The 12493-nt window shown below is 41.9% G+C and overlaps 1 protein-coding gene across 5 annotated transcripts in view; it reads left to right on the forward strand.

Moving 5' to 3' along the window:
- The window catches only part of Ica1 (islet cell autoantigen 1), a 132004-nt gene that overhangs the window by 95135 nt on the left and 24376 nt on the right, over nucleotides 1-12493 (forward strand). For all 5 annotated transcript variants that reach the window (XM_010632040.3, XM_010632039.3, XM_010632042.3 and 2 more), the window contains exons 8-9: nucleotides 8548-8642; nucleotides 10700-10752. In XM_010632040.3, the coding sequence (XP_010630342.1) occupies nucleotides 8548-8642; nucleotides 10700-10752 (148 nt within the window). The remainder of the gene's footprint in view (nucleotides 1-8547; nucleotides 8643-10699; nucleotides 10753-12493) is intronic.

Below are 12493 nucleotides of genomic sequence, written 5' to 3' on the forward strand. Positions count from 1 at the left end.
CCAGTCTCATATGATTATGTTGATTCTACTTAGTCATTCATCATTTTAATTTTATAGTAATTTTTAGCATCTATGATAAAATTAGCATTTTAACTTTATGGAAAATTTAGCCTTAACTTTATGGAAATTTAATGTAACAAACAATTTTTAAATCTAATCCTTGTAACATCTTGAATTTAAGGCAGAGACACACACTGTCTTGTAAGTAGTTTCCAATAAAAGAAGCATTTTCTGATCTTGTATTTTCAAGCAACAAACCCTTATGAATTCACTTCAGTGCTACAAAGCATGCATCTTTGACTTGAACCATCATTAATGTATTAAATTTACACTGATCCCACATCATCTAGGACTGTCTTTCACATGGTAGAAATTATCAAGTCATGGGGATAGCAATGGAATGTTACTTGCCAGATCTTGAAAACATTGTCCTTTCTTTGAAAAAGTAATTTAGACTAAGAGTTGAAAGCAGTTTTTAAAACTAAATAGGATTGTGTTGTTTCGAAAGCTCTACCCAGTCTTAAATTGCCAAGCTTCAGATGTGGTCGTGTTTACTTCCTTTCACGATGTCCCTTACTTACACGCTTCTCTATGGATCCAGACCAGGCATGCGCCAAAAAAATTAAAAGAGCCCCTCCCTCAGGAATCAAGTGGCTTGTCCCTGGAAAAATCTAACCTTCCATTTTGTCGATGACCATTTCCTTCTCTCTCTGGCACACTGGCAGTGGATTGAAATGGACACCTTTAGAGAAAACTGACTGAACCCTTTATAGCAGTGACACACCCTTCTGGGGGCTGATTGAAGGAAAGGCATGGCCTCCTGCATTTGTATTTTTAAAGACATCAGAGTGCCTATCCTTGATAAAAATGACCAGAGCAAAGTATATTCCTGTGACACGCTCCACTCCAGTGTTTTCAGAAGATTCATCAAGTTTTTGACTTTGCTCTTCGTATAAAGCCACAAGCTCTGGAGCCAGCCAGACTAGGCTGTACGGCCCACTCCGCTGGTGTCCAGCAGAGGGCTGGTGGTGCTAGGGAGAGGGACAGCTGCAGTGGTCATGGTGGAGGTGGTGGTGGAACGAGTAGCAGCGAAGGTTCCAGTGTCGTGATCCTGGTGATAATAGGGACGAATATATGGAGAATTCTATTGTAAAGCTAAAAGTCAGCCACTGAGAGCATCCATACAGGAGGACTCGTCAAGGTTACAAGGCTCAGTAGCCCGATGGAAGTTGCTTTCTTACTCACCATTTCTAGCCTAGATTATAGTTTTATAGGGAATTTCACACACAAGACTATGAATGGCAGTGGGACGAAAGGTCTCACCAATGCAACCTGCTCTGTCCCTGGCTTCCACAGACACTCCAGCAGCGCCATTCACAAACCTGTCCTTTAGCCCTCCAGGCCTCGGTCTGGGCTCACATAATTCCCACCAGGCCTGCAAGCCAGAAAGGCGGGAGGGCTTGCCATCTCTGCGACAGGGCTAATTCTGACAAGTGCAATTTGCTTTGCAACTGGCTCTCAATGTGTGCCAAGATTTTAACTCTAAGGAAACCTGAATTTGAAATGTTAACTCTGAGCATGTTCAAAAATAACTATTGAAACAGATGTACCAGTATTTCCTTTTTTTTCTCCTTTGGGTGTAGGTCTCAGTACTGTTCTATGGAAAACATCATTGTGTAGACCAAAATGCTTTCAGCTTTCAAAATTCAGAAAAACATCCTTTTCTAAATTTTGTTTTTCTCAAATTTGTATGCCTCGCAGCCTTCTTCCACCCACCTCCACATTTCTCAGTTAATCATTTGAACATTTACCGACAGGCCACATGGCTCTGTAGTTACTTGCTTTGAAAATAAAACCATAATCGTTTTTATGAAAATTGGGTAAATATCTCCCCGCAATGCTGTTTTAGTTACCACTCCCAACAAGGCAGTTGCTCAGGGCGAGCATCCAGAATAGCCCTTCAGACTTTCAAGTTTTCTCTCAATGTCATTACTTTACAGAGCGTTTAGCAGTGTTGCCCCCACCTCTTCCTTTCCTCCCTTTTCCTTTCTTTCTCTCGAAGATGCGTTAGGCCAGATCATTGGAAACAGCAAATCAGGATGCATCCAGGTCACTGGGGAGGAGGGAAGAGATGAGCTGACCAAGGCCATCACTGAAATCCAAGGTAAATGAGCCAGAGTGCGGCCTGTGGTTTGTTCATCTCTCCCGTATGGTGATTGGCAGTAGTTCTCCGGGCAGCTGGCAGCTCAGGCCTTCCTCACAAGAGCATCGGTTTTCTCCTTCCCCTACCTACTGGCTCCCTACATCCTCTGCAAGAGGAAAGGAAAATATATTATGATTATGTAGGTCGTTACCGTGGGCCAGACACTCTGATAAAGATGAGGTAAAACCATGTCTAGGAGAGTTTGTCATGTGATATACGTGGCTCGGATGTACTAAGGTTGGCTTTATAATGAAAGATTCTGGTAGCCTTGGAACTGACATATAGAAAGTGCCTTCAAGTGTACTTTGGGACATTGGCTGCCCTAGGTCTCAGTGCCATGTTTCACATGAGGAAACAGTAATTTGTACAAGGTCACACGTGGTGTGCAGTAGATCTGGGCACAGGGAAGCGTATGTAGGCCTTTTCCACCCTGGCACTAGCCGTTTCCCACAGGCACTTCTGGCTAGGAGGCAGGTGGGCAGAAGAAAGCAGAAATGCCCCTTTTAAAATTACAGCCATAAACATTCAATTAAAATTTATACTTTGAAGTGTTTGCTTATAGGCAAGAAGATATCACTCAGATACTCTGGAGCTTGTAACATGTCAGAGTTTGAGAAGTCCTCTGGGTCTCCTCGGGACTTCTCATTGAAAGGAGAATCGAGTAAATGTTCTCGGCTTGGCTCTTGAAAACCATTTCTTAACAAGTTGTAGAATTTTAAAGACCTGATTTCAAATATTGCTTGTAGCCATTGATGGTTGAATAGCCTGAAGCAAGCTTCTTCAGCTGAGAGTCCATTTCCATGTCAGGAAACCAGGCATGCAGTGTCTGTTCAGGTCGTGTGTAGATTAAGTAAGATGTGTAAAACATGAATTGCAGCGGTTAACACAAGCACGTAAGACCTCTACTTCTCGCTAGACCTTTCGAAGTCAGTGAGAAGACAGCACGTTTTGGCACTTTCTCTGAGCTTGGTACTTGGCAGGAGCATTCTCTTAGAAGTACAAATGTCCCTAGCAAGGTACACTTGGCACTGCCTCCATTGTTCTGATGGGTAAACAGAGGCCTGTGCGCAATGCAGACCCATGTCCAAGGCACAGTGCTGCTCAATTTATTTCCAAGACCATCTTTTCCCGGACACTAGGATGCCTTCCCATGATCACCTTTCCATCTTATTTCAGTAGGATTACAAGGTCTTATTTAGGATTAGGATTATTTTTCTCTAATTTTACTTTTACTTTTTTGTTCTGCAGTACAGTTCAAGATTAACTGTAGTCCTAGATTAATAGCCCTTCTTATATGCCGCCTTTTTTGATCAGGGAGTGGAGGGAACATATGTGCTAAGTATGTACGAATTGTGTGCCTTGCACACATCGTGGCCTCTGCTTTTCATTTCTCATGTGCTGTTAATTATATAAACACACACATGCGCACACACAGTTGGGTTCAGCATCTTTTAACCATGCCTACTATTTTGAGCACTTTTATCTCATTGTATTGACAATTATTTGGCACCTTCAGAAGTATACAGTGTAATTAATGGAAAGGAGCAAAAGAAAATTAATTGTCATAATTAAGGTTTAGAGGAAATGTTACTTAGCTATCTGAGTTAAACCTTAAATGTAAGTTATGAGAACTGGCTGCTGGCCTTTTGTCTGGGAAATTTGTTTTGCTGAGTACTTTTGCTTTCATTCAGATGAATGTTGCTATTGCTTTTATTTTCCTAATATAGGAAGTAGTAACTCCTGTTATTAAGCTGTTTCCTTTCTGAGACACTTTTGTAAGCTGGGTCTGCACGTTTCCTCTGTCTCGCTGATCTTATATGTTTTGTTTGTGTGTGTGTGTGTGTGTCCGTGTACTTCCTGAAACTATGTAAGCATCGATCGAAACTGTTAGCATGTTGGTGCAGCCTTAAGAGAAAAAGGTTTTTTAGCCTGAAAACTTTCTTCCCTCTGCAGAGAACCTTTCAGCATTGTGTGCTGCTGTGTGCTGCTAATACACAGTGCTTTTCACATGCAATTTTAATGAAAGACTAGTGGGCTTGGGGTTTAGAAATAACAATGACAAGTACTCATTTCCAGACGTGGATTTAAATGTGGCTTCCATTGGCCAGGGTTTGGAAACACTTCGTGTGATGGCTGCCTCATCTGTACCCAGCCAGCTGCACCTCTTCTGGTCTTTTGCCTGAGCAGTTGTTCCTGTCCTGTAGAAAATGCTGGCATCCCTGACCTGTAGTGATGTTGGAGGTTTAAGTGGTGGACTTCAAAAGAACCTGAAGGATTCATTTCCACCTCCCTTCCCTAGGTTGAAGCTTTGTCAAGGAAACTTGGGGTGAATACTTTCTATCCTACAGAATGTTCTGTATCTGACAGTCACATGCAGGAATGGATTTTTGGGGAGCAAGGGGATAGGACTTCTTCATGATCTTTCAGAGTTCCTTTTAACCTCTTTCTGTCTTCAGTATACACAGTTTTTTGTAAGAACCAAATTCCATATGTGGTTTTGCTTTTTTTCTTGATATGTAGAAAGAATATTTAGCTTCATTTAATCTTAAAAACTCTTTCTTGCTTCAAGAGATACCTCTTGAAAATGGTCTAGAATTGATTGTAATGATGGTTGTACAACTTTGTGAATATATTATGTTATATTTTTTAAATGTTCAGATTCTATGGTATATGAATTAAATCTCAGTTAAACTAGCGTGTGGGTGTACATATGTGTATGTGTGTATTTGTGACATGAGGTACGTGTACTTACGTGAACGTACATGAGATTTCCCCTCGGGTCCCAGTTCCAATATTTAATAAAGAAGCCCATTTGATCATATTAATTTTGCTTGTGGCTTTATAAATCTTTTCATATTATTCCCCTGAGCCTTTCAGTCTCCTAGCGAAAGAGATCTAATTCTTATCAGTTTATCCTTACGTGCTTTTATCAATCAGTAAGCACATATTTAGCACCTCTCTCCGGCTGCAGAAACCAAATTGTTACAGAGACAATGGTGATGTAGGGAGAGAGGCAGAACTGTCACAGGAATTATTAATAATAAATTAAAATAGCCATTGGAACTGCGGCCATTCTGTGTGGGAAGCACAATAGTGTCTTAGCTGTGATTATGGTGACAGGGAGCCAACAATAGAGTCCCTGCTAATGGCCCAACAGGGGAAAGGGTTGAAAAGAAGGAATGAGTGGTTTACATTACAAAGAGATTGTCTGAGAGCTGCTCAAGTGTGGTCAGGAGGGGAGGTCAGGCTGGAGACAGGGGATGATAACCGTGGAACTGTCAAGGACATTTCAGGGGTTTAGGCAAGGGCTGTGGCAGCTCTGCACGAGGCTGAAGTGGCCTGGCCCTGCACAGCGCTGGCTGATAAAAAGGAAACACAATGAGAAGATAATCGAGCGAACCAGGGGCCTGGGCAAGTGTCAACGAATCAAAAAAGTGAGTCCTGGGAGCCGCCAGAACTTTGGCTGAAAATACTCCAGGCTTCACTGTGACCAGAGTTGACTATTCCTATGGAGGAATAGATCTCCCGTAAGGGTGGGGTGTGTGGGTGTGTATGTGGGGAGGGTGTATGTTCTAGAAATGAGTGGCCATGAAGTTTATCAGATGTCAAGCGTATATTCTTTTCAGTAGATCTGCCTGTCACCAGCATTACACACACACACACACACACACACACTCACTCATACTCACACACTGCTTTTACTGGATGCTTTGGTGTATATTTGAACAACCATGACCGTTAGACCACCGTGTCCATTGTCCATTTGTTCTGATTCTGTTCACAGTAGCATTTTCCCCTCTGGTCCAGGCTGTATAGCCAAGGATCACATATTGCATTGAGTGGTCGCGTATTGCAGAGACTAAAAGAGCAAACAAATGGGGCCAAATGTTAACAATTGATGAATCTGAGTACAGGAATGTTCTCCTTGTGTGACCCTGCTGGCCTCTTTATCCTGGTCTCAGAATGTTTGTAGTCTTGCCAACCACACTGCAACCCCAGAGGCGCCCTGTTTGTTCCTTAAAGGCGCCAAGCTATTCCCCCATCTTTGGGCCTTTGCTCTCAGGGCCCCTTCTCCCTGAGCTGCCCGGGGCTGGCTTCTTCTTGTCATTGAGCTGTCAGTTGAAATGTCACTTCCGAGAGAGCAGATCATACTGAAGTAGGGACCTAATCACTTTCCATACTTCTATTTTATCTGCCTTGGCTGATCACTAGCTGATAATTCTCTTATTCTGTAGTGAGTCTAAAACACCAAAACCACTTAGTAGGTGCTCAAAAATGATTTCTTGAATGAATGTATTCATTTAAGTGTTCAGAAGTAGGAGTTACTAAAAATTGTGGCAATGCCTTACAGCTGTGCTTTATACAAGAAGATACAGTCCTTCAGAACTCCACTCAGGGACATATTCTAAAAGGGAAGACCTTGATATCCTATGTCTGCATATTGGTGAATGAATGTACTTTTGCACTTTTCAATTTAAGTATTTAAAGTGCTCCACTCTAATAAACTTTTTTGATTATGAATATCTGCATAAATTGTGTCGGTAAGAGGACATCTGCTCTATGTGGTTCCAGTTACATAAGTAGTATGAGTATAAAGTCAAAGAAAATAATAACCCATTTTAGAGGAACGGAATTATGACTAAGTTTTCCAAACTTTATATAATGATACTATAATTTTTCTGATTTAAAAAAATATTTTAAGAGAAAACAATAAGAATAAATGATTAAATATTAATAAGACTATAAATGCATTTTGGAGTGGGAAGAACCTCCTTGATTTTGGCATGCTTTGTAACGCTTTAAAGAAAATAGTGATTATTTATCTGGGCTTTCAAAAGATTGATAGGACTTTTGAGGGTGGACAAATAGAATGAATAAAGACAGGAAAGGAGCAAGAATCATACCAATGACTGGGGAGACAGGAATAATGGAATGGAAAGCTCATGTTTAAGGGATGGTGAGAAGACAGTTGGGAGAGTTAAGGCAGGTTCACATTTTAGATCTTTAAAATCAGAGAGGTTTTTAGGGTATAAATGGAAAGAAATAGGAGCTACTACTGTAAGTTCTTTTAATTTATATTTTATTGCTACATATTTGCAGTACATAATGATTAACTTCATTGAGTGGAGGTGGTACATGTTCATAACACATCCTAATTCTTTATTCATCCCCTTTTCATGCCCTCTGTCCCACTATTACAAGTTCTTGAGAAACATAACAAGACGGTATGTATGTCCTGGGAGAATTATTCTGTGCAGAGAGTAAAACAGAGGTTACAGTTAGGGATGTAATACCAGTATCCATCTGGTGTCCAGAATCAGTCACAGTGCTGCTCTGCATTGATACAGCCTGCATCTCTCCTCCACCATTACTAATCAGTCTCGGTTGGCCATGACACCCATCTGCCTCCCTCTGCACATGTCACACTGGAGGAGCGAACTGGGAAAGCGGAAGACAGAAGAGACACATAGGCCCAAAGGATGAGAACCTGAATGTTAATAGTTACAAGAAAATAAGAATTAGTATTTTGAGATCTTTATTTGTATTTGTAGTTTTGTATTTTAATTAGGACCGGAAATAGATACTTTTGTATGATTCTTATTCATTTGTTAAAGTAGTACTGCTTTTCCTTTGGCACTACTGTAGGGTTTTTTAAAAATATCTTTCCTTAGATATTTAATAAACCTTGAAAAGAGTAACCCCAAAAAATGATATGCAAAAAAAAAAATTAAACTCATGCTCACTTTTAATCTACAAAATTTGGACATACTTGCTCTGTCCCTTCCTAGGAATTAAGTTGTCAGAATACACGTTAAGACACTATTTTGGGTGTTTTAAAAAAGGTTTTGTTTTCTGTTATTTTTCAAGCAGTATTTAGATTGCAAAATAGCAAACAAGATAAAAAATAAAATGAAATTTTCTCATCTTTGGTGGTGGCAGCAGGGGAAGCTTCCAGTCTGTCAGTGTGTAGGCTGCAAGCAGAACAGAATGTTTATCTTAGCTGCATGTTGAAGTTGGAAAATAAAGTTAGTGGTAGCTAAAAGGCCTTCTTTTGAATAACTTATCACAAAAGGAAATACATAAATCTACCCACAAATCAAGTATCCTTTGTAAGCTAGGATTGTATTTCTTAGATGGAGCTGAAGACATTGTGGCTTTGCCATTTCAGGTTTTACTTCTGTCTACTTGATTGGTTCAGGTTAACAACTGAGTACCTCTGATTTGAGGTTTAGTTGTTGAGACCAGTGGCACTTGAATTTTTTATTGATGGTATTTCTCTCTTTCATTTTTTCTTCTGTTCTTTCTTTTTTTTTTTTTTTAATTGTCTACGGCACATGATCAAGAGCTTACAAGACCCTATGAAAAAGCTAGTTGAGAAACAAGAGAAGAGAATCGCGCAACAGGATAGCACGGAGGCAGCAGGCCAGGAGCCAAGTCAGTAAGTCCCAGCCCCCTCCTCTGACACTGTCTCACTGCCAACAGGTGAGGGCAGCATGGTCCCCACGGCCCAGTCAAGTGAGGTCACAAAGAGTGGTCATCTCCCTCACATCTCAGAGTAGGTGCATTAACGTGGAGGTCAAGCTCTTCAGCCCATGTTCCTGCTAGCCCCTTCCTCCTCTGACCCAGTAGAAGACCCACTTGTAGAGTCCACAGAACAAGCACCGTTTTGAGGAGCTGGAGAGGGCAGGAAAGGGCTGCCTGGCTCTCTGTCCTGCGGCTTCCCACCTACCCGTGTGTCCTTTCTGGTTTCTGTCCCTACCTGGCCCTGTTCTCACCAGCACTCACCAGATGCCTGCTAATCAGGAAGTGCCCTGGGCTTTTGTCTCATTGGAGGCTGATGATTTTTGAAATGGCCTTCGTACCCACACCTATCCCTGAGGTATCCTCCTGCAAAGGTATTGGGTTGTGACATTCCCTTTTCACATTCCAATGTTGAGTTTTTTCCTCTGTGAAGTAGAGCACGTACTCCAGTGCAGGAGGTGACTGCCAGTCTTGATTTCTTCCCTCCATATACATGGTGCCTCCATCACTATAGATACTGATGGATTTTTCAGCGTATGCGGCACATGGTCCTAATCCCAAAGAATGAGAAGAAGGTTTAAATGGGAGTCAGGGTCGTGTGCTATGGAGATGGAGAGCTCAGGAATGCAGACAATCTGAACTGCTGGCCCAGGGAAAGCAAAGGAGATGACCTTGTTTCTGTTCACTGTTCCTTCTCCACACACAAAAAGAAACTTTAGATGACAATGTTATGGTAAGACAAGCTTATATTTTTTACTCATATTTCTAAATAATATTTCAGATTTTTTCTCATAGGAATATTTGGCTGCTGATCTTATCCCTTTTTAATTTTAAAGCAAGTGCCCCAAAATTTTGCTGGTGCAGAAGAACAAACAAGTTTTCATTTAGGGGGAACTTGTTGGACCCGTTCCTAATAAGGGCAATAATTTTGCTATCATTTAGTGAGCACCCGCTGCGTGGTGTACACAGTGCCAGGTACCACTTATGTGACTCATCCTCATGTGCGCCCTCTGTGTATTCAGTGGGCGTTTCCCCATTGTAAAGAGGATGGAAGTGAGGCACAGAGGGGCTCCTGCTCACCATCTAAATTAATGCTGTCAAAGCACTAGGCAACCACCTAGGACTTACTTTCTTGATTTAGTTGATTTCAGATATCTTACTTTTCAGATATCTTTCACTACTTCAATTTTAAGAGCTCAGAACTTAAAACTCCAGTCACTACTTGAAATGACAATGTGAAACTGACAAGATCTGTGGTCAGAAATAGCAGCTGTAAGCGAATCACAGTGCTAGGAGCAGTGCTCAGACACCGGATGAGACTCGCGGCTGGGACACGTCTGTTTTTAAAGACACAGGAAGAGTGTGATAGGTGACCATCCACCTGGGTTTGACCACTATCCTGCTCGGGAACACCAGGAATCAGAATAAACCACCATTCAGCATCAGTTTTTATTGTTACCGTGTTTCCCTGAAGAGAAAATCAAACAGCCTTAGAAACTAGAGATCAAAACTGCCTACCGCAATTAGCCTGCTCTTGTCTTGCCAGCTATTACAGAGCAGCCACTGAGCAAGAGAAGGGGAATTATAATGTTCCGTATGACCCTGGCCATCACTATAATGCCGGTCAGCTCGGGCTTACCTTCCAGTTGGGTTTTGTTTTGGGGGAAGCATAGTATACAACTATACATATCTAGCCTAGGTCTAACTGCCCATCTACATATTCACAGAATAGGTACCTTATGAGGAAAGAAAACTCAGTTATGAAGATGATGCAGAAGGAGAGAGAAAGCCAGCAATTTTTTTTTGTCCTTCAGAGAATATATTACATGTAAACAACCTTTCATTCCCCTTTCATTCCACATTTGTGGTGTGTGTGTGTGTGTGTGTGTGTTTATAATTGAAGTAATAGATACTGTACTGAAAATATCATAAATATGACATTTGCAGAATTTAATGACTACTTTTTTATTTAAGATTAATTTCATTAGAAGATGAAAACCAGTGCGAGGAATCCTCCAGTTTTAATAGTAAGTTCTTGTTTCATTTAGAATTGTTTCTGAAACACTCCTAAGCACTCAACAGTCAACTCATTTTCTTCTTTGGCAAACTCCCTCTAGACCTTTTCTCTTTGCCAGTCAAGAAAACAATATATTAATTTGCTTTCTGTTTCGATTCTAAATGTCCAAATATCAACAATGTCAACCCTGTTGCATTACTGAGAGATGCTGTATATTTTGAAGCAGAAAATGAAATGCTCCAAGGAGCAGCCTCAAACGGGACAAAGCAGAAAGCAAGTTCTTTCTACAAGGGATAAGAGAGTTTCTGCTATTGTCTTTTCTAGTTCTAACTGCCATGTGGGCTCCGAAAATAGTCTCGGTAAGGTCCGATTACTGCATCCAGAGAGATTGGTGTTTGGTGATTTGTGGGTATGTTTTGGTCATTGTTAGGGACCAGTAAGGAGAGCTCAGACCCTGTTCTGCTAGGCAGCCTGCAGCTAGTGGCAGCATGTCCCTGAGGTGATCTGAACCTGATGTCTTAGGAAAAAGAGGCCGCTGGGAGATGACACAGGGTGTAGTGAAGGGCTCTCGGCGATTTCTTCCTCCTGCATCACTGCCTGTTTTGATTTTTAATTGGCCCTTCCCCTCATATGGGGTATGGAGCATGGAAAACAACGGTAGAAGTGCTGTGCTGCCATGCTGAGCCTTTCTCTCACTGACACACAAAGTCCTTGGAGATGCAGGGGAAGAATTCATAGGTGTTATGAAGAGAACGAGCATGTCAGCCCCCGTTCAGCAGGCCTTCTTGGGGACATGCTCTCCTCCCACCTGCCTTGCCCTGCACTAGAGCAGCCTTTATAAAACACAGCAGGGGTCCAAGCAGATCCTAGAGTTTCCTGTGCTCCATTCTGCCCTGCACTCTTTTTCTCTCTGCCGACTTCGTACTTTGCAAACACTTGCCTCGTGTACCTTTTGCTTTCCCCACCTCCCTTCAGTACATTTGCTCGTCTCCTGTCTGCCTTTCAGAGGAAGCAAAACAGCTTAGTATTTCACCTCCACCGCCTGGCTTCCTGACATCCCCTCGCGCACACGTACTCTCACATATTCCTTCACCCGTGCATTTTTTCAGCCCGGATTTCCTGAGAGCTGCCTCTGTACATATTTGGACATATCCAGACCCTCTTGGGTTGGGGCTTACAAGGGAATCAGACAGTAGCCTAATAGACACATTCAGGCAGCTGCAACTCTGATGAGAGCCGCAAGGGAGAAGTGCAAGGCCCTGGGCACATGTGACAGAGAGGCCTTATCTGTCTAAGGGGATCAGGGAGCCAGCTCAAGCTGAGTGTTATTGCAAAACATGTCAAAACACGAGACACAGCCTACACAGAGCCTGTGAGGTAGGGAGGACCAGGCCAAGGTCAGAAGAAATATTCCAGAGTATCAGATGAGGGAGCAAGTGGTGGAAGCTGGGCCTGATCTCACCGGCCGTGGCTACTGATCCCGATTCTCCAGCCTCAGTGGCTTTCAGTGGACCTGCAACATGAATCGCTAATATTGTGGGAATCGAGGTCATCCAATAAATTCAGCTCTATAGAAGAATGTAAAGTCCAGTCTATTGTATCTTTATGCAAGTTACAAATCTATATAAATTATATCTTCATACAATATGTGACTATGCAGGAGAAAATGCAAGTTTTTCTCTTGCATTGTACAGTGTAATTGCGTATGGCATCTGCATAATATTTTGAGATTGAAAATGACTGCTTGTTTT

The sequence above is a fragment of the Fukomys damarensis genome, unplaced genomic scaffold, assembly GCF_012274545.1.
Source record: "Fukomys damarensis isolate Sample0158 unplaced genomic scaffold, DMR_v1.0_HiC HiC_scaffold_4, whole genome shotgun sequence".
In the NCBI taxonomy this organism is placed as follows: Eukaryota; Metazoa; Chordata; class Mammalia; order Rodentia; family Bathyergidae; genus Fukomys; species Fukomys damarensis.